At 36.1% G+C, this 21,884-nt stretch overlaps 4 protein-coding genes across 11 annotated transcripts; 2 read left to right on the forward strand and 2 right to left on the reverse strand.

Annotated features, from left to right (window-relative positions):
• Positions 1–3,532: 3,532 nt before the first annotated feature.
• On the forward strand, positions 3,533–5,933 carry LOC149654473 (uncharacterized). 2 transcript variants are annotated; one of them, XM_089846019.1, is made up of 4 exons: positions 3,533–3,898; positions 3,965–4,128; positions 4,196–5,267; positions 5,340–5,933. In XM_089846019.1, the coding sequence occupies exons 1-4, from the start codon at positions 3,619–3,621 to the stop codon at positions 5,759–5,761; spliced, it is 1,938 nt and encodes a 645-aa protein (XP_089702145.1). In that variant the 5' UTR covers positions 3,533–3,618; the 3' UTR covers positions 5,762–5,933. The 2 variants fall into 2 exon arrangements, with proteins under 2 accessions (XP_089702145.1, XP_089702144.1); XM_089846018.1 differs by having other exon boundaries at positions 4,196–5,933.
• On the reverse strand, positions 5,886–8,270 carry LOC149654474 (uncharacterized). Of its 6 annotated transcripts, none has more exons than XM_089846013.1 (4): positions 8,197–8,265; positions 7,716–8,139; positions 6,649–7,653; positions 5,886–6,573 (listed from the first exon to the last, which is right to left on the reverse strand). In XM_089846013.1, the coding sequence occupies exons 1-4, from the start codon at positions 8,235–8,237 to the stop codon at positions 6,031–6,033; spliced, it is 2,013 nt and encodes a 670-aa protein (XP_089702139.1). In that variant the 5' UTR covers positions 8,238–8,265; the 3' UTR covers positions 5,886–6,030. The 6 variants fall into 6 exon arrangements, with proteins under 6 accessions (XP_089702139.1, XP_089702141.1, XP_089702138.1 ...); XM_089846015.1 differs by having other exon boundaries at positions 5,889–7,496; positions 7,590–7,653; XM_089846012.1 differs by having other exon boundaries at positions 5,889–7,523; positions 7,590–7,653.
• Positions 8,271–11,119: 2,849 nt separating this feature from the next.
• LOC149654475 (uncharacterized) lies at positions 11,120–17,757 on the reverse strand. The gene is made up of 4 exons (XM_089846020.1): positions 17,556–17,757; positions 16,254–16,550; positions 12,020–12,299; positions 11,120–11,385 (listed from the first exon to the last, which is right to left on the reverse strand). The coding sequence occupies exons 1-4, from the start codon at positions 17,623–17,625 to the stop codon at positions 11,340–11,342; spliced, it is 693 nt and encodes a 230-aa protein (XP_089702146.1). The 5' UTR covers positions 17,626–17,757; the 3' UTR covers positions 11,120–11,339.
• A 58-nt stretch (positions 17,758–17,815) lies between these two features.
• On the forward strand, positions 17,816–21,030 carry LOC149654476 (plasminogen receptor (KT)). 2 transcript variants are annotated; one of them, XM_089846021.1, is made up of 5 exons: positions 17,816–17,948; positions 19,059–19,160; positions 19,228–19,358; positions 19,437–19,549; positions 19,995–21,030. In XM_089846021.1, the coding sequence occupies exons 2-5, from the start codon at positions 19,080–19,082 to the stop codon at positions 20,135–20,137; spliced, it is 468 nt and encodes a 155-aa protein (XP_089702147.1). In that variant the 5' UTR covers positions 17,816–17,948; positions 19,059–19,079; the 3' UTR covers positions 20,138–21,030. The 2 variants fall into 2 exon arrangements, with proteins under 2 accessions (XP_089702147.1, XP_089702148.1); XM_089846022.1 differs by lacking the exon at positions 17,816–17,948 and adding an exon at positions 18,899–19,003.
• Positions 21,031–21,884: the final 854 nt, after the last annotated feature.

A 21,884-nucleotide genomic window follows, 5' to 3' on the forward strand; every position in this document is an offset into this window, starting at 1 on the left:
ATCATTTAAAATTGAGATTCGAGTAAAAAACCGGATCCCAGCTTAACTCTATGGGTAAGAATTTTCCCCATATAAATTGTTAAAAATTAAGTCCGGGGTCTTATTTTTGTTATAAATTAACGTAGAACCATAGAAATTAACTTAATTTACAGAAATCCGCATGTTAATCGGCTTTAAAATAGATAAATTGCGTTGTATAAGGTTTATAGGATAAGCCTCGGCTTAATCTTAAAAAGATGTTGAATGAACTCCTTTGAGCAAAGCTCTTTTGTTTTTTCTAAAGAATAGAACTGATCGGGTTTAGCAGGGTGAAAGTGGGGTCACGGTCGGGGGGTGCTTTTATGAGCTATCGTCTGCTGGACCGCGCCAAAACTAAATAGTTGAGTTTTCAGGGTTAAAATTGATGTTTAAACTATTACATTAATTAAAAATAACTAAATATAGCTTATTAATTATTAAAGTTATAGTCTCAAGGCTAATTTTGAAAGTTAACGGGACAAAAACAAGGGTTATTTTTGAAGTTGGAGGTGTTAATTAAAAAGTTGAAGTAATAGTCATTAGGTTAATTTTGGAGATTAGAGTTAAAGATAGGTTCCAACTATTTTATTTTTCCCTAATGATTAGTTTTCGGTAACAGATCTTGTGGGAACAACGAACTTTCGTATGACCTTTGGTGACCTTCGCGTGGTTCATATCGATGAATTACCGATAGGCCTAGGCTCTTAAAGATTTTACGCGAGACATTGCGACCTATGAAATATTCACACACTACCAGATTAATAAAAATACGACTTCTTGAGGACTTTGAATTGGAACTGTGACATATATCGATTATTAAACGAAATATGGTTAATCAGTTTTACTACAAACCGCGGATTATTATGTGAACTGTGAAAATCCAAGACCTATAATATGGATTATTACACCGAATCTGTATAAACTTGACAACAACATATTGTGGATATACTTGACAATAACATATTGTGGATATACTTGACAATAACATATTGTGGATATACTTGACAACAACATATTGTGGATATACTTGACAATAACATATTGTGGATATACTTGACAATAACATATTGTGGATATACTTGACAACAACATATTGTGGATATACTTGACAACAACATATTGTGGATATACTTGACAAGAACATATTGGGAACATACTTGACAACAACTTATTGTGGATATACTTGACAAGAACATATTGGGAACATACTTGACAAGAACATATTGGGAACATACTTGACAACAACTTATTGTGAATATACTTGACAACAACATATTGTGGATGTACTTGACAACAACATATTGTGAATATACTTGACAACAACATATTGTGGATATACTTGGACAACAACATTTTGTGGATTATCGTGTAAAGTGAGACCCCTTTGCGAATTTAACCTTTGACCTGTGCCGATTAAGAACTTTCCTCACGTGGAGTTTCGCTGTAAGTTGATTGAGAGCATGTTTTTGAATTTTACCTGCATGTTGCATGTACATTTATTATATATTATATGGTTTTTTTACACTCATACACAATTCAAAACAAAAAACACAAAACACAAGTACAAGCTATTGCTCTAAATTCTAAACAATTCCCGCATACATGCTTGTTTGGTTGCGAGTTCAAAGTTACTTGTCGGTATTTGGGAGAGAGGTCGAAGGTCATTCGGAAAGTCAGGCACTTGTGACCGACCGACTCGAACGATCTCCTCCCGGTCGCAGGTCCCCCCTTGACCCTTAGAGAAATGCCGCCATTTGACTTTGACGTAGTCCGATTTTATTATCCAATGAAAGCGGACTCCGCAACTCACGTGCGTTCCATTGCACAACCGGAAGCACGTGTCCTACACATACTCACATGGGTTTACCCTTCCTTGAATGGGTTGGAGCTTCGCAGAGTCAACTTAGGGACTGTTAGAACACAATCAGGTTGGTATTAGGTAGGCCCCCATAATGCCTCGCGCGCTTTTACAGGAACATGTTTTTCTCAACGTGAATGGATTAAATACTCGTTAGTCTTCGAGTTAACTTTGGTTAAACTAAAAAAGCGTTGACGTCACAGCTACGAAGTATTTCTCCTTGTATCTTATAAAATCTCCAAAGTGCAGTTGGCAGAGTTACGCACGCCTTAACGGAGATATATTCACACTGCTTATTTTTTTTTTCGTTTTGATCTCGAAGAAATTCAAATTTGTAGTAAAATATCTTTAGGGTATCCATTGAAGAGAAGAGTAGAGTCTCTCTTTTTATTCGAGTCCTTTTAGTGAAATACGAAAAAGGAAAAAGGTGCCTACATCTGTTTGCTCTGAATTTATCATTCACGAGTATAAGATACACCGAAGAAAGTTCTATCTCAATGTTTATAGTGAGATGGCTTTTTTTTCGGCTATGGGTGGTATAAATATACAATATATATATTTTTTCTATAGTGTCGGCAGTTTTTGCTCTTTTAAGACCTTATAACCTACGGGCAAATAATATACGATGCCGATTGGCGATTTTGCATACCTTTTCAATATTCCGGTATCATCTTGGCTGGAGTCTTTAAGAGGCTTCGTTTTCTAAAAAGCCAAAAAATACACTCAAGTGTTACGAGAAATAAAGGTCAAAAACGAACTACATTTTTTTTAGAAGGGTTGATAGTCATAGGTCAGGGAGTTTACAATCGAGTTACAAATTTAATAATAATAATAATAATCTAAGCTTTGTCTATGAAGGGATATCCACACTAAGCCTGTGGCTTGTTTACAGGTGGGTCCCTTTATAATGCATAGAGGGGTGGTGGCTAGCCCCTATACCACAGCTAACCTACAGCGCCCTACACTAACTATTACCGTTAACCTCTGCAAGTTTTGATGGAAAGGAGAAACCGGGTTAGACCGCGGAGGAAAACTCCTTTAAACAAGCGGGGAGAGAACTTGCAAACTCTACGCAGAAGGATTTGTTCCCAGATTTTCACCCGGTGCCACAGTCCGGGATCGAACCCGGGATCCTCTTGCTGCGAGGCGAAAGCGCTAACCGCTACGCCGCCCCACCCTTGTTGGGCCAGGGAATATTAACCAAGGGTTTTGAAAAATGTCAGGGAGTTTTAATTAAGTTAGGAGCAATTCATTTTAGCGTGGGAAATAACGTTAAACACGTGTTGCAATGTTGCGCTTTAAATTTTAAAACGTAACTTGAAGAGTTGACTTGTTTATAAAAATATAGTTAGCTAGAACTAGCTTTTGACCTCCTCTAAAGGTCAGGGATAATGACGGGAAATATTTAGGGAAAATGGCGTAAAATATTTAGGGAAAATTACGTAAAATATTCAGGGAAAATGACGTAAAATATATTCAGGGAAAATGACGTAAAATATATTCAGGGAAAATGACGCAAAATATTCTGGGAAAATGACGCAAAATATTCTGGGAAAATGGCGTAAAATATTCAGGGAAAAATGACGTAAAATATATAGGGAAAATGACTGGAAATTTTCAGGGAAAACCTTAATGGAAATGTCATGCAGGTATAGGGCGACAGCAGAAAGACATATGGTGACGTCACGCAATTTGAATTTTGCTTTCGCGCCACAGTTAGCAGCGCCGCGTCTAGTCTTTAAATGGCAGTTTTCTCGGCCACCATCTTTGTGGAGTTTAACTGGGTTGTTTTAAGGCGGTTTGTTCATAAAATGGTTAGGACCTGTTGTTTGAAGAGCTGTAAAAGTATTAGTACCAAGGAAAAGTTAAGTTTTTTTAGTATACCCGGTATTATAACAAACCAAGATGAGGCAACGCGAGAATTATCCTCTAAACGTCGTAAACTTTGGATGAAAAGGTTAAGCCTTGGCCCTGATGTCGTAACAAAAAATACTAGAGTTTGTTCTAAGCATTTTTTCTCTGGTAAGTGATAAGAATTTAATTCAAATTGATCCTGTTATTAACTATATAATCTATGTTTTATTTAAGCAAAACCTTCCGCGCTATTCGATAAAACTAACCCCGATTGGGCTCCAAATAAGAGTCTAAACCCACTAAGTGTTTCAAGTGATGCTTTTCTTCAAAAGTCGGTCGCAAGATATCAACGCAAAAAGAGACGTTCTGCACTAGGGTATATTACAAACAAGATACATGTATGTATTCATTTCCCTTTGTTTTTAATAAGCCTATCTCATAATGATTTGTATAAATCTTTATCAGAGCACAAACATTGGAAATAACTCTACTGCATGTATTATGGAAACGGAAGAGAGTCAAGCTTCAAGTACTTTCCTTGGTCATGAAAGTGACACAATTTTAAGAAGTTTCGAAGAGACAAACATAGAACATTGTACAACAGAAAATACAATTAATGAAGACGATATTGTCACTAATGAACTCTCTGCCATTATGGAACAAGAAGAAACACAACTCGTAGAAAATTCTCCGAAGATTGAGGATGACCAAAGTGCTCTTGTTTCTTCCAGCCCAGGGCCTTTAAAATTATTTGTTGATGGTAGTATGCAAACTACAATTAGGGTTTACGCTGATAAGGAGGTTCAAACTTATTCTGAATTTGATTTAATATCTGATTCAAAACCCAATGTAAAGGAAAGTGAAATGCAAACATTTCTAGAAAAAGTTGATTGTGAAACGCAAACTTATTTAGAAAAGTTTGATGGCGAAACTCAAACTTTATTTAGAGTGGTGGAACAGTTTGAATTAGAATATGTTGAGTATGAATTGGAAAAATCCCAAAAATTGTTTGAGGGTCTAAATGAGAAATATGAACAAGCTAATGAGCAAATAAGAAATTACATATCCGAAAACCGAAAGTTGCTTGGTAAAATTGATGCTTTGCAGTCAGAATTGGCAAATTCAAACTACAGTGAAACCTATTTTAAAGGCAATAACGATAAAATTAAATATTTTACGGGCCTAGAAAGTATGGGGGTGGTTTTGACAGTTTTAAAACGGATTCGACCGTTTCTTTTTAATAATTCTAAGCTCGATCATTTTCAACAACTAATATTAACCCTAATGAAAATGAGACTAGCGGTAACAAACTTGGATTTGGCCTATAGGTTTAACATCTCAGACCGAACCGTTGGTCGACTTTTTCACAACACTTTAAACATTTTGTATAAACTTTTCCAAAAAAGTATTATATGGCCTGAGAGAGATATCCTTCAGGCCACTATGCCGATGTGTTTCCAGGTGAATTTTGGGAAAAGGGTGGCTACAATCATTGACTGTTTCGAAATCTTTACTGAAAAGCCATCAAATGTATTAAGTAAGGCAGAAACCTGGTCAAGCTATAAACACAGTAACACTGTAAAATATTTAATTGCAATTACACCCCAAGGGACGATAAGTTTTGTGTCCAAAGGATGGGGAGGCCGCGTAAGCGATAAACACCTGACTGAAAATTGCGGATTTTTGAACAATCTCTTGCCTGGAGATGTTGTCTTAGCTGATAGGGGTTTTAATATTGCTGATTCTGTTAGCATGTTCTATGCGTCAGTAAAATTACCGGCTTTCACAAAAGGAAAGGCACAGTTAAATCCGGAAGAAATTGAAGATACCCGTAAAATAGCTAATGTTAGAATTCATGTTGAGAGGGTTATTGGTTTATTGCGCCAGAAGTATCAAATTCTACACACAAAAATACCAATTGAACTCTTGCATGAAGCTCCTGAAGATGAAACTATAGCTATAATTGATAAGATTGTTGTTTCCGCATGTGGATTAACAAATCTGACATCCCCCGTTATCCCAATAGAGTAAAAATATTTCAAAAAAACAGTGTTTTTATTTGTTCATTAAAATTATCGCAATTTTTATATGTTCATTAGAATTATCACAATTTTTATTTGTTCATTAAAATTATCACAATTTTTATTTGTTCATTAAAATTATCACAATTTTTATTTGCTCATTAAAATTATCACAAATCACAGTTTTTATCTGATCATTAAAATTATCACAATTTTTATTTGATCATTAAAATTATTTGGATTAAGCACAAATTGACAGTTTGACTAGGGTAAAATATTTTAAATTTTTTTTAATGGTTTCTTATTAACCTTATTTAAAATTTTGTCAGCACGAATGATCTTTTTGCAGTCGGGGCAAAACCATTTTCTTTTAGGAATCTGCCTCATTTTTAGACATTTTATGTGGAACCATTTGATGTTACAGTTTTCTTGTTCACAAAAAATCATTTTCCCTTTTTCTCCCTCTTTACAGTAGCACCATTTTTCACCATCATTCACTAGATTTAAATCTTCATTACTTTCATTGCTGTTTTTACTTGGCGATAGAATTTTAGAGACCACAATGGAATCACTTGTATCTAGTGTACCGGCTTTTGAAGTACACGAAACTTTGGGTCGTTTGCTTTCAGAAGTTACTTCTCTTGTGAAATACTTGGCAATTAATTCTGGCAATAATGCTGTTCTAAAAAACTCATTAGCTCTAGAATTGGCTGTATCCCACAGGGCTTCATCTGGCTCTATTCGTTCAATGTGGTGGTCTACAGGTGTCCATACACAGAAATCTGCGTAGCTCCTCTCAGACAAGAACATCTGCGCTTGGACCTGGTAGTAATATTCATGTTCTTTTTTCAATTTAAGACCATCAGGTGTGCTTTCTAGACAAAAAGTCTTGTTCACCTCCTTAACTGATTTGGTTCTCATTGAATAGGGACACTTTATTTCAATTACCCCTTTTCCACAGCATTGACATTCTACTAATCCATCTGGCGATGCCCCAAGGTGTGGATATTTAGGATTTAAAAAAAGGCCTGACTCTTCGAACTTCAAATTCTGATGTTTTTCTTTCATTACAGTTAGATAAACCTTTTTCATTGTACGTTCATGATTTATTCCCCAGTCAGTAGCCTCAGAACTGAATGACGTTTTTCCGGGGTAACATATTGTTTCAATTAAAGAAACCGAGGGCATTGAGGGATCTGTTTGACATGCTTTTCGTAAATTTGATGCAGTAATTCTGCCAGCTCTAAATCTATGCCAACTTTTAGATTTAGCTTGAGATTTTGTTTCCATCTGAACTCTTTTGGCTTGTTCTTGGGTGAATGATACTTCTACTACTTCTGAATGGATTAACAGTTCCCCAAATGATAATTTTGATAAATGTTCTTTATAAAGTTCCGTTAAAACTAATGGATATACTTCCTTGTTCATGTAGGTTGGAATACATTTTTCATGATACTTGGGAAGAACCCTAAAAATAGCCAAGTTCGGGGATTCGCTATAAATTTCATCCCAAAATTCACTCATTTCTTGCGCGCTGAAATCAGGAACCTCTTTTAGCGGCTTGCGAACGAGCGATTTGGGTTTTGACGGAGTAAGGCCCTCTACATTCGCATCTAACGCTTTTTTCTTTGCTTTCGCTGAACTCAAATCCATTTGGCAAACAGGCGAATACGATGGCTCTTTGGTTATAGGAACCATCCAGTAAGCTTTCTGGCCAGTAACAGTTACTTTTTCTCGGAATCTTACTGCGTATTCAACATAGAAAAGTAGCGCTGCAATGTGGGTACAGCATTCGTCTAAGCCGGCCATACATGTGCAATGTCCACAATGAATCGTACCTGAACTTCCTGCTATCACCCATGGTTCTAGCACTTTCTCTCTGAGTCTTTGCGAATGCATAACCTAAATTTAGATATTCATAAATAACTACTCGAGCAGAGTATCAAAGTAATATGTAAACTTACTTGGCATTTGATCAGCACTTTGTCGTCATTATCATCCCTAGGGAAGGTTTTGAGCCCTACGTTTCTTACGAAACCACAAACAAACTGATCGTAAGCCTCAAGTGCTTTATAATTTTTCAGTTGCATATGAGTGAAAGGGGACTGTCCAGAAATTAAATAAACATACATATCAGGAAAACTAACAGGTGGTAGCAAGTCAAACGAGTTGCTCGTTTCACCACCGGTGTCTTGGGCATTCAAAAACTTCAAATCTTTTTTTTTTATTAAATAAGGGTCTGTATCACCTATTAAACTTGTTTTTTCTCTATACCTTTTCTTAATATGTTCATTAAGAGTTTCAAAATATGTTAATTTAGGCTCCTTACTAGTTATTTTAGACGTATTCATTATTGAAGCCTTTGATCCCGCTCCCCAAATATGGCGGCTAGATAAAATTTTGAATCTTGTCAAAAAAACGAACTTTCTTTATACTGAGCCTTACTAGATGGCGCGACTGTATTCTGAAGCTGTGACGTATGCCATTTATTTTAATGCCCTTTCTGCTGTCGCCCTATAGGAATTTAAATCAGAAAATTATTTCAAATCTTGGGAACTCTGTTTAAGTTTTTTTACATAATCCCGAAAGCGCAGCTCCCGTATAACAAATCTTTTCCTCCAATTCATTTATCGTCGATGGAGGAAACTTTTTCAATTTCGTTTTCTATCTTTAATCCCGTATGTGTTTGGCATAGATCCCTGGTATGGTATGGTAAGAGGAGCACCATCGCATCTCCAACAGTATTATATCGTGTTCTTGATCGTAAGCCTCTTATGGAGAGTGCGGACCCCCTTTTTTTGCCAACGAAACAAATCTGAGATAGCTGAATAATCTAATCTTACGGTCGTAACCCCTCGCGGCCGCCACTGCTCCGTCGACATCTCTGTGACATCTTTTAATTTGTCCGCGAAACCATTAGGGAGAAAACGCTATAAGCTCTTTTCTAATTTAATAAGTATCTTCAAGTTCAAACCTCATTATCTCCAGCTATCGTTCACGTGAACTTGAAGGTTTTACTCTTATCTTTGGCACGAGGACAACCCCATGGAAGGGGGAGGGGGCTAACGCAAGCGGGATTATCTTGTATATAAGTGACTGACCTTAGACCAGAGTTCGTTTACATTCTTGACCTCTGTCCAAAAAATTGCCAATTCCTTATTTACTTTCTTTACTTTTAAGGAAGTTTAAATTTTTTTATTTTTAAAATTTTGTTTTGGTTGATTTGAGCCCCAAGTAATTAGTATCGTTTGAAAGAGAACAGTTTTGGGCTATTTGACCTCCCTGAACTCTAGTGACGACATGATAACTTATGCCAAAATTTCGGTATATAAATGATGATTTTTTTCAAACTTTATTTACTGAGGTTCTGGATGATTTGAACCCCAAGTATTTAGTACAATTTGAGAGAACCTGTAGGGCTTTAAGAGATTTCCATCCATAGAAATTGACTTAAATCATAGTTGCATTGCAACCTTCCAAAGTTTCTTTATTGGTAACCGAGAAAGTGGACGTTTACTAAAGGGTTCCTTTGAAAACTCCAAAAAATTATGATTTTGTTTCGAACCTTGATTTACTGGTGTTTTTTGACCCCAAGACCAGGTATTTAGCATCGTTTGAAAGAGGACAATTAGAGCTAAGTAACAAACACCCTCGAGGAATTTCCCTGGTAGTTGAATTAAACTATATTTACAACGTTTTGAAAAGTGACTCGTGTTCTTTAGTAGAGGAGAGGAGATGAGATGAGATAACCCGATTAGATCGCGTGTTATTTCTCTGTTAAGGTCCTGACCAATTTTGTTTTCAGACGACTATAGTATAGGCGAGGACTATGAGGACTAGATAAATGTAGTTTAGCTTGTAGAAGGGAGGGAGGAAAGGGGTTAGTAAGTAACGCAAGATGCGGACAACACCCTTTTTATACAAAATACTCACGCGATGCGCACCTACCTAGCCATACTCTAATTTCCGGAAAAAAAGGTTCTCCTGGCTCTAGTTGAATGACTAAAGCAGGCTAGGCGCTCTCTCTCTCTCTGGCCCCAAAATGATGATGTACTGTATTGTTATTCGTGGTTGGGACAGGAAATGTCCCGGCTGGATCGCGTGACCACTTATTCTCTAACGGAATGACCGACCCAGGCGACCATCCGACCACCCTATCGATCGACAAGTCCCCTCCCCCCAAACCACAACTCAAGGTATCTTTACAAATTACTCTATCTTTCGACGCTACAAGGAGGCAACTTCTCTTCCCTTACCAGCCCCCGTCACCTTCGGAACAAAGGAATATTGCGGGGATTGTATTAACATAATATAATCTGGAAGTTTTCTTCTCAATCTAATTAACTCTGTAACAGTTTCCTTGTTCCGTAAAGTAACTGTTAGTTGTGAAGATACTAAGTTAGTTAATATTGTTAATGTCAGTCGTGGTTGAGTTAGGTAGGGTTAAACATTTCGAGACTATAGTAAAATCCTACTACCAGAAGTTTATAAACTTCTGCTACTACATGGCACCCGCAATGTCCTGAAATTTGAAACTCAAAATTTGGTTTTGATAATTTATTTATTTTTTTATTTATTGTAAATCATGGCTGTTTTAAGTAGTGGGAAAACTACTAGATTATAGTAGGATCCTACTACAATACACTCATGATACTTATCGCCGTAGTGATGTAATGACTCTTGTAAATCATGGTTAATTTAGGTAGGGGAAAAAACTACTAGATTATAGTAGGATCCTACTACAAGACACTCAAAATTTCATGATATTTATCGCCGTACTGATGTAATAACTCCTGTAAATCATAGTTAGTTTACGTAGGAGAAAAACCACTATATTATAGTAGAATCCTACACCACACACTCCAATTATCATAGAATTTAAAACGCAAAAGTTTTTTTTTTTTTGATAATTTATTTATTTAGAAAACTTCAATAGGTATTTTATAAATTTACACGCGGTTATATTTTTATTTGGGTTCTAACAGGATCAATTAATTTTAGTAAGTAATTAACGCGTAATTAGCGTACTCGTTTGGTCCCTTGCATTATAATACGTCCACGAGGACTGAAATGTATACACAATTACTCGTAAACACGTAACGTTAATCACTCCAATTAGTTTAAGTTAATGACGATTAAATGTTGAAGTTATCTTTTTAGACGGACGGACGTGTCTAGAGTTTTAAAACGAGTGTTTTTATGTTTTTGTTTACTACTTGTTGGGCTTTTACGTAACTTTTAATGAATATTTCATCTATTTTTTTTAATTTAAATATATATTTATATACTTTTAATTATTTTTACAATATTTTTTGGGGGTTGCATAATTTAATTATCATAGATTTTTTCTTTTTAACAATTTAGTTAATTTAACTTTTAATGGACGTTAGTTTATATTATACACGTTTTGTTTTCATATTTCCAACTGGGCAATTAATTCTTTTCTCCTATTTTGAAAGTATTTTCTGCGCTTCGCGTTAATGACAACTGGCCTTAACTTCAAATCTCGGAGTTTTACGTATTTGTCGCTAAAATGACAATTCGTATATTTTATCGTCGCATTTTCTCGAAAGAAAGTTTTTGGTGATTTATTCAAAACCTCTTAAATATGGGAAATCGTCGTAGTCTCGTTCCCTGAAAAATATAATTGGCATTTTTAAACACTCAATATTCTAAATTTTCTAATAATTAAATTGTAAAATTAAAATTGGTTAGTTAAAATGAGTTTAGGTGGTCAGGAAATTTTCCTTTCATTGTAGGTATGGTCAGGGATAGATTTAATTTTAGAAGTAGGAATGGAGAACGGTTAGTATTTACTTCAGTCCGACTCATAGACCACCCAGAGAAGAGCCCCTCCCTCCAATACGTAACGAAAAGTTTAAATTATCTTATTGCCTCACTTAAACTACGTTTTGATGACGTTACTGACGGCGACGGCGAAAAATACATAATTCCTTTTTACCTCTGGCACTATGACCCGCCTCTTCTTTCATAGCCCTCCGTCCGGTGGAAGGGGGGTCCGGGACTTAGACGCTTGCCTAGATTACTCTGTTCTCCATTCCTACTTCTAAAATGAAATCTATCCCTGCATGGTATGGTATTCTATTGAGTTTTAATATTGGTGTTCAATTCGCTACCATATTGACCATTTCAGTATTAAATTAGAAGTTCTTTGTAAGCCCAATATTTTGAGCCCTAATTGATGTACGTTTGCATCATTAGACAATATAGCAATTAGGACTAGCACGTAATAAACTCAATTACTTACTCTATTTCGAGAATTCGTCTCCTTCTGAGTTGTCTTTGAGAGTATCTTCGAACGGCCATTACCACCGTGATATTTATAATTAGGAATCCAACGATACCGCAAACCGCTCCCAGAATGACTGAACTGCTTTGAACTGTTCTGGTGTAATTGTCGTCATCACCAGCACCGCTGTACATGCTACTGCGAGAAATACTGCGGTCGTAGTACCCGCGGTATGATCCCGAACTAGCGAATTGTTCCGGTAAAGATGAAGCTTGGTGCTGGGATGGATTCGAACCTCCTAAAAATTTAAAAAATAGAACGAATGCATACAGATACTAGGAATAATTGTGCTAATTTCTATGGGGCGGGTTTTGTGAACGGGGTTGAGAACCTACGATCCGTCACGCGTCATAATTCCGACGTATTTCTAACTGATTCCATTGGTTGGTAGGTAGCAACGTGAGGTCCTTAGTTGGCGAGGTAAAATTCGTAATACATAATGATTAGTCTAGCTCCTCCCATAAAACCAACCAAAATGGCTGGCTACACAATTATTCTTAGTCGCTGTATGCATTCTTGGAAGTATCTAATAGAATCGGAGAAACCTCCAGGGTTTTGTATCGTAAATTGGCCCCCAAAATGGCCAGGGAGTTAAGTTTATAAATATGCGAAATTAAAATGTGGTGTTCCGGAAGAAGCGTTCTCAATCAACTGACTAATTAATTCCCTACGAGACGACGAAATATCGGCGATAAATTTCAAAGAAATAGAGAAATAGAAAATCCATTTGCACAAATGGAGAAAAAAATTTAATCGAACGTAAAATTTCGCGCACCGATTGTATATTTTACGAGGGTATTAGTTTGACCCCTGTTGTAGTAGTAGTAATGGTTGTAGAAATATAAATATGAATATCTAATAATTACGTGAATGATGAGATTAATACGGGTCTTGACCATCTTTTTTACTTCTTTTAGCGATAAATTGTAGCAGTGTTCTAACAAAGTCAATTTATGTCGTAGTATAGTAAAGATATTAAAAGTGAATCATTGAAGTAGTTTCAACAGAATTAAATGTCTAATGAGTAATGAGAGCGGGGGTATATTTGAATGATGAGGGCAGCTTATATGGGTCCCTGCCCTTCTTGTTTTCTTCTTACTCTTCTTTATCCAATAATAGTTTTTAGCCGAGCTTTTCTTTGTCGAGTCGAGTCGATCCCACGACGGACGCAGTTTGAGCTAAAAACTGCGGCAAGGAAATTTAAGGAAATAAATTCTCTTGACAAATTGAACGATATTTTAAGAGTTGTTCGAATCCCATAGGCCTTTGCCTTTGCCTGAGCCTTTTTTTCGCCTTAAGGCTATTTTTTGCCTTACTAGACGAATCGAGAAAATCCTTAATGGCCGGTCACTTTTTAAAATAGGTTTTTTTGGTTCCCAAAGAAGAACGAACGTGATTTTCTTTCAGTCATAGTTTTAGGAATTTTCATTGAAAGATATTATCGAGGGTGATCCAGCCTTAAGGCTATAGAGTTTTGCCTTATTACTTGCCTTGGAAGTATCAGGTTTGATAATTTTCCTGGTTTTGTGCTTTGCAGGGAATATTTGTGAGGGATTTACAGGCGATTGTAGAGAAATTAAACAGTTTATACGCGATATATCATTTGTCGAAACTAAATGAGCGAAAGTCATTGTCAGAGATTATCCTATTATGCGAGATAAAGATAGAAATCCTCGAGGTAGAGATAGAAATCCTCGAGATAGAGATAGAAATCCTCGAGGTAGAGATTGAAATCCACGAGATAGAGTTAGAAATCCTCGAGGTAGAGATAGAAATCCTCGAGGTAGAGATATAAATACTCGATGTAGAGGTCAAAAACCTCGAGATACAGATGGAAATCCTCGAGGTAGAGATAAAAATCCTTCGAGGTAGAGATAAAAATCCTTCGAGGTAGAGATAGAAATCCTCGAGATAGAGATAGAAATCCTCGAGATAGAGATAGAAATCCTCGAGATAGAGATAGAAATCCTCGAGATAGAGATAGAGATAGAAATCCTCGAGATAGAGTTAGAGATTGAAATCCTCGAGATAGAGTTAGAGATTGAAATCCTCGAGATAGAGTTAGAGATTGAAATCCTCGAGATAGAGTTAGAGATTGAAATCCTCGAGATAGAGATAGAAATCCTCGAGATAGAGTTAGAAAAAGAAATCCTCGAGATAGAGTTAGAAAAAGAAATCCTCGAGATAGAGTTAGAGATTGAAATCCTCGAGATAGAGTTAGAGATTGAAATCCTCGAGATAGAGTTAGAGATTGAAATCCTCGAGATAGAGTTAGAGATAGAAATCCTCGAGATAGAGTTAGAGATAGAAATCCTCGAGATAGAGTTAGAGATAGAAATCCTCGAGATAGAGTTAGAGATAGAAATCCTCGAGATAGAGTTAGAGATAGAAATCCTCGAGATAGAGTTAGAGATAGGAATCCTCGAGCTAGAGTTAGAGATAGGAATCCTCGAGCTAGAGTTAGAGATAGGAATCCTCGAGCTAGAGTTAGAGATTGAAATCCTCAAGCTAGAGTTAGAGATTGAAATCCTTTAGATAAAGACAGAGATTGAAATCCTTTAGATAAAGATAGAGATTGAAATCCTCTAGATAAAGATAGACATTGAAATCCTTTAGATAAAGATAGAGATTGAAATCCTCTAGATAAAGATAGACATTGAAATCCTCAAGCTAGAGATAAAGATAGAAATCCTCGAGATAAAGGTAGAGATAGAACTCCTCGTTAGCCAGATATTCGTATTCTATTTTAAAACCTGTATTCGCTATTCGGAAAGACCCGAACTACCCTTTGTGTTTAAAAGCGCCGAGCATATCTCCAAAGTGACAGTCCCAGCCGATAATAACGAAGATATTTTGTTCATGGCCTTATTATTTTTTTGGAGATCATTATAAGGTGGATGCGGTCACTAGTTGCGCACTTAAAGGGCAAGTCTCATTTAAAATACGTTTATTTTTAAAAAAAAATTCAATTTAATAAGGTAGGGGCTAATTTCCTCTTTAAAATTAAACAAGTTTTATTTTAATAAGGTAAAATTTTGAAGTTATTGAAAAATTATTATTGTAATGGGGCGTTTTAAATTTTACGATTTGTCCTTTAACAATTAAAGAAGCTAACGATTTTCTCCCAAATTCTGTCGGGTCGAGCGGTAATTATTTAGAAAAAATAAAATCTCCCGCTGTTAGAAGGTCGGGGCAAAGGGTGACTCGAAACTTTGACTTTACTGCTTCAATTGACACTTCTTGTTTTTGTTATAAAGGACGTTTCCGCCCATACTATTTTTAACCCTGCCTTCAGAAATAACCAGAAACTGGACACTATGTAAATAAATCTCTTCAATAAGTTACCAAGAAACGACTGACGGCTTCGGACAGTGGATCCCCTAGCCCAATTATTTTTGTCATTGTCACAGACAGGTTATGGAGGCAGTAATTGGGTTTTTTTTGAAAGAACGAAGACTTAACAATGTGAGGTTACTTGTGTCAACGTATACTGGACGAAATATGAAGTGTACAGGGTGTTTCAGAAGGGTTATTATAGGACCACCGAAGTACAGAGGGACTTTTCTATGTGAAATAAATTTTGAGTCGAAAAAATTTATGTAACTTCCATGATATTTACCCCTCCCCCCACAAAAGACACCCCTAAACAATTTATGAAGTGTTTTACGGATAACCCCTTAAATTTAAGTAAGAACCTGAAAGGCAGTCAGTGTTAGCAGATTTTCTGTCAACTGGCAAGATTCGGATATGGAAATAGGCCTACTTGATTGATACGATTTCCAGTTGAACTTATATGGAAATTTAATTTACTTATGGACTTGACTTAATATAAAATCATTAATCATATCTTCTTTTGACGTCGTCTTTTACCCCAAGAAAGAAATTGACTTTTTTTCTTTAGCCTTTCTTACTCTCTCGTATCAACATCTAAGATCTTTAATTAAAAAATTTAATTAAGTTTGAATTAATTATTAAAAACTGATTAAATACGGAAAAAGCTAGGATCGCGTATCCAAGATTACAACGCCCGCTTCGATTAACTGTTCAGTTGCTATAAAAAACTAGGACTAATTTGATATCAAATTTGAAAATGAAGTTTGAAATCTTCAGAGTGAAAACTTATTTATTTTTTCTTTGGACTTTGTTTTAATTATTTTGATCTCTGATTAGATGTAATGTTGGTGACACTTACCAGTTGTAAAGTAGACTTTATTTGAAAGTAACTTAACGTCCGAATAACTATAACACACCATATGAAAATGGTAGGAAACGTTGAAAGTCAGTTGAGTCACTTTGAAAGTGTGACTGTCAGGTAGAAAGTTGGACAAAACTTCCAAGTGTTCGGGGTCGCTTTCGGGACCGTATACCAACTCGCACATTTTAAGAGACCAGTTTTCACCTCTTTTAAATGTCCAGTCGATAACAACCGAGTCTTTCGTCACTTCGTACGTTGAAACTATCAGAGGAAATGTCTTCGATGAATTTCGCTCTGAAAAAACACAAAAAAAAACATTGTTTATTTAACTTTCGGGGTTAGTGTTTTCCTACTGCAATCTAGTGTTTTCCTACTGCAATCTAGTGTTTTCCTACTACAATCTAGTGTTTTCCTACTACAATCTAGGGTTTTCCTACTGCAATTTAGTGTTTTTCTACTGCAATTTAGTGTTTTTCTACTGCAATTTAGTGTTTTTCTACTGCAATTTAGTGTTTTCCTACTGCAATCCAGTGCTTTCCTACTACAAGCCAGTGTTTTCCTACTGCAATCTAGTGTATTCCTACTATAGTAGTAAAACGTGAGGTGTTTTGCTACTGCAATCTAATGTTTTCCTACGATCGTAGTAAAACTTGAGGTGTTTTGCTACTATATTATAATATTTTCCAACTACAATCTAGTGTTTTCCTACGATAGTAGTAAAACTTGAGGTTGTTTTGCTACTATATTATAATATTTTCCTACTACAATCAAATGTTTTCCTACTAAAATCTAGTGTTTTCCTACCACAATCTAGTGTTTTCCTACCACAATCTAGTGTTTTCCTACGACAATCTAGTGTTTTCCTACGACAATCTAGTGTTTTCCTACGACAATCTAGTGTTCTCCTACGACAATCTAGTGTTTTCCTACTACAATCTAGGGTTTCCTACTGCAATCTAGTGTTTTCCTACCACAATCTAGTGTTTTCCTACCACAATCTAGTGTTTTCCTACCACAATCTAGTGTTTTCCTACCACAATCTAGTGTTTTCCTACTACAATCTAGGGTTTCCTACTGCAATCTAGCGTTTTTCCTACTATCTGAGAATTATACAAGATTTAAACTTCAGAACGCGAGTAGTGATTTTTTTCTAGAGGTGAACTCTGTGGAAATGATCAGGGGGTGTGTAGGTGGAAACGACTAGATTATAGAATGATAACCATTGTTCCCTGTTCAAAAAATATAATGGGAACGTTGCGTACAATAGAAAATGCAATTATAAGGAATAGAATGACTTACCAGTGGCGAAAGACGTGGCCAAGAGCGTGGCGAAAACACTCCACGAGTTTATAATAACTGTCCACTCCATGGTAATTGCGTAAAAAGAGCCGTGCACCGTTCTTTGGCGTAACCACTGTCCATCTGACTAACTGTAACATATCCCGGCTTTATGACAATTCATAGAAAGCTCGGCGCTTGCTCGCTCGACACCCAAGGATCGATTGGCCCCTCCTATTATCGTGACGTCATCACGGACTAGGTGGGCTCGTGCCCCACACTCTTACCCCCTACCGTATAGATCTTTTCCTTAACCAGATACCATCGTGTATCCGCTCTCGCCTACGATACTCCGGTTACCCGTCATCTTCATCGGTTATTGCCTTTTACAATCAATTATTGCAAATTATTTCGGTAAGATACAGTACCTCTTTACATTGATTTACATTTGAAATTTGGTTAAGTTAGGTTAGCGTAGGTAAACGAATTTTCTATTTGGAAAGCTTCAGGGAAGAATTAACCCATCCAAGGCTTAGTTTTCCTTAATAAAGTGCAACTAGAGACGTCTATCCGTGTTTTGACACGCGCCTGCTGTTTTATTTATCTTTAATTGTAATTAAACTAACGATTTAGGCGTTCAATTAACATCAGAACGTAGCGAGAGTTTAATTTTGTTTGCAATTAACTTTGAAAAGTTTAATGAGTTTTTTCTTTTAGTTTTTAATTAAAAATAGATCGTTCCGTAACCTTAATGACTTTCGAGGAACAGCACGCATCTCATTAGAATTTTTAACCGTCGGATTTGACCTCGAATGACCCCTAATGACCCCTTGATCAAAATTCTAAGAAAACTTCAGTCGTATTTTTTTTTTTCATCGTCGTTGAACACGACAGGCAAGTAGACCCCTGTAGAGGCTTTGGCAGGGGTTAATTAGATTCGAATGGAGGCTCGGGGTAGAACCTAGGAACCTAGCTTCCACGTATTTGGGGTTTACTTTGGCCCCAAGCATCTTTATTGACTCTATCCATTTTTATGAGTTGACTCACTCTGAGTCCTCGCCAATCTTTGCTTTCGGAACTGTCCTTCTCTTCTTCTAAGGTAAACTTGATGGTCAGGTCCTCTGGGAACATTTGGGAGAAACGCGTCTCCCTTAGGAACATACGTCACTCATTTTGGGTGGTGCCTGTAACTGTCCTCAAGGTCTTTATGGTTCTACGAAGTAAAATTATTTTTAGTGCACGTGGAATTTACACTAGGTTAAGCCTTGTTTTAATTTCACGCGCTTTATCACGCGCCTTTTTTGAAATTCCGCGCTTTTAATTGATAGCGTGATGCCACGTGACTTGTGAATTTTATATGTTTAGATAGATAAACAAACCACACTATTTAATGTCCTCAAGTTGTTTGGTTAAGATATTTCAGTCTTGAAATTCCTCCCACTTAACAATTGATATTTTAATGCAACGTGGTTAGTGAATTTTAGATATTTTAGACATATGCAATTGACTCTATCTATTTCTTAGGGTTTTCAGTTAATTGGAAGGATGGGTTCCTACTTTAGTAGATCAATTAATGATAACTTTAGGAAAAATCAGGAATTTCTCTTGGATCAACAAGTAGTACAGGTGCGAGTTTATCACGATAACAAATAGTTATATTTAAAATACAAGCTGAGTAATTGTAATTAATCAGTTGGAACGTCAAATTCAAATGAGGAGTCAGTTTAGAGAACGACAAGTGGCTTTAAAAATCGCCAAAGAACGTGAGCTTCTTTATTGGTTCGGGGCCTTTTACGTCATAGCTACAGCTGCCATGGTTGCCGGGTGTGTATGCATACATTCACCCCATTAACGAATCTATTCGTACAAATCCGAGGTTATCCTTTTGATAACGTCTTTTAGATTCAAACGTAACAAACAATTACCATGGACATTGGTGCCTATTTTGCCCATGACCTTTGTATTAGCCTATCAAGCTGATATGGCATATGGTAGCAAAATTCATAGGATACGATGTGAGTTCTTTTCCTTTTTCCAACCAGCGCTCGCTATGCATTCGCTATTCGGCGAGCGACGTAACGTTACAAGTGTGTTAAGATGATGGGTTATTCACGAAGACCAAACCGTGGTCACTGAGAGCCTCAGTAACTTGGCGAATAGCGAATGTATGGCCAGGCTGGACCACGTGGCCTTTTTCCCTTCATACAATCAGTGCTCGCTATGCATTCGTTATTCGGCGAGCGACGCAATGTTACAAGTGTGTTAAGATCATGGGTTCCTCGCGAAGACCAAGACCGTGGTCACGGAGAGCCTCAGTTCGAATGAGTTGAGGACCCTAGAGGAGGTCACCGAGAATCTTTGTTACTCGTCGAATAGCGAATGTATTTACAAACTGGTCCATTCTTGACTTCTTTCTATAACTTTACTATCGGTTAAATCATGTTCATGTTGGCTCATCAGGCGAAGCGGAGAATATCATGGAATTCGAAAGCCCATTGGTGGAGATGCCATTCGGCGCTCCAACCTTCACTTCCATCGAAGACAGTCGCGAAAACTTGAAAGAACGCGAAAATTTACAAAGAGCTCATGATATTTTCTTGTGAAACTCTTTACGAACGTCCCCTCTATCCCATCATTCAAATAATAAATAGATCTTTATGAAAGATCCCTCGACGGACAGTATTTTTAAAGAAATTTTGAGCAATATTTTTAAAACGTTGTAACTTAATTATTGACTTACAAGTTACAACCTTGTACAGGGAGCTAATACAAATATTTATATAATATATATATACAGGGTGATCTAGCTGAAATTTCTCAGTGGTAACTGATATATAATAATAATAATGTTAAAATTAAAAGTTGACCTTAATTCATAGCCTTTTTCTCGACCACCCTGTAATTAATTAATTATACATTCATTAATTAAGTTTAATTATTAATTAGAGGCTTGTTAATAATTGTCATCAAATAAGCCTTAAAAATGGAGCCTTGAAACATTCCTAGCGAGCTATGGGACATATCACTCTGGTGCTGCTAATGCTGCTATAAATAATTAAATAATTAAATAAATAAATAAGCTTATTTAATTTAATTTCTTAAATCAGGAGCGCACAAATTAGAGTAAACAGCGCCTAATACCTTTTATTTATAATCACATTATCTCCCTGTCGCGCGTGCTGTAATTCTAATCTATGTCACGTGGTTACTAATTAATTGTCAGAACTTTATTATTCCAACTCCTCCTTCATCGTCTCTATATAAAGAATTAAGAATCTCAAATGGAAATTTAAAAATTAAAATTTTGTATAAGAAATTATCTATTTAATATTATTAAATAGATAAAAAGTATACTTAAAGGTTAAATTGTAATACTTAATTATAGTAATTAGAAAGTTTATACGTTGGATAATTACGTTGGTTAGATCGTGTCTTTGAAGTTTAATACGAATACGAAATTTCTATGAAATATATTAATAAAATTGTCATATTCTACTCTCTCTTTTTTTCCCTACGTTTTTATAATAAGCCTATGGCAGTACGTGCTTTTCTTCCGTAGATCGAAATGTAGCTTAAAGGTACGTAGTGTCATTAGCGGTATTGATTCTAAATCTGACCCAAAAACTTATCGATTTCGCAAACAAAGAATTTTACGTTTTACCTCCCATCTATTTAAAAGAAATTATTTAATATTTAATCTGGATAATTAATTATAATTAACTCGGGTTTAAATCGGATTTAATTTAACTGTAGGGCTAACGGATTTAATTGCAAAATTACGTATTTTTTAATTAAAAGTTATAGATGGCGTTTTAGAAATGGCCCTGAAAATCGATGATTTCTATTGGTTGAATTGGATCAATGATGAGGCGACGACGCTTTATGATAGGCTTGATTTAAACCAATAGCGATAGCGGAAAATATTCCCCTTCTCTCTTTCAATGTATATAACAGGGTTGCCTGGTAATCGTCAAAGAATTTACAGCGCGCGAGGAAATGGAATCTGTTCTTTTATCTTTATCTTTACAATTTTTCACTTTGAATTGTCAGCGAGTATGAAGCTAGGCGGAGGGATATGCCTTATTAAATTGGGTAGAATTTAAGGAATTATTTAACTGAAAAATTCTTAGCAACTCCGGGATGAAAGTATGGTTTAGTGAAATGATGATACGTCTGTACAAATAAAATAAATTTGTAGAGTATAGCTAGCGGTAAATCGGTCGGTTGTAGCTTAGCGCCAACGAAAATAGTTCTACAACAGGGTGTTTCTGATACGTTTGTTGTGAATTAAAGCGTGCGTATGTTCTTAGGGTTTGGTATCTCAATGGATATGGGGTCTATTACGGAGAC

The sequence above is a fragment of the Phalangium opilio genome, unplaced genomic scaffold, assembly GCF_054372755.1.
Source record: "Phalangium opilio isolate 3A_F unplaced genomic scaffold, DU_Popi_V2 ptg000079l_1, whole genome shotgun sequence".
In the NCBI taxonomy this organism is placed as follows: domain Eukaryota; kingdom Metazoa; phylum Arthropoda; class Arachnida; order Opiliones; family Phalangiidae; genus Phalangium; species Phalangium opilio.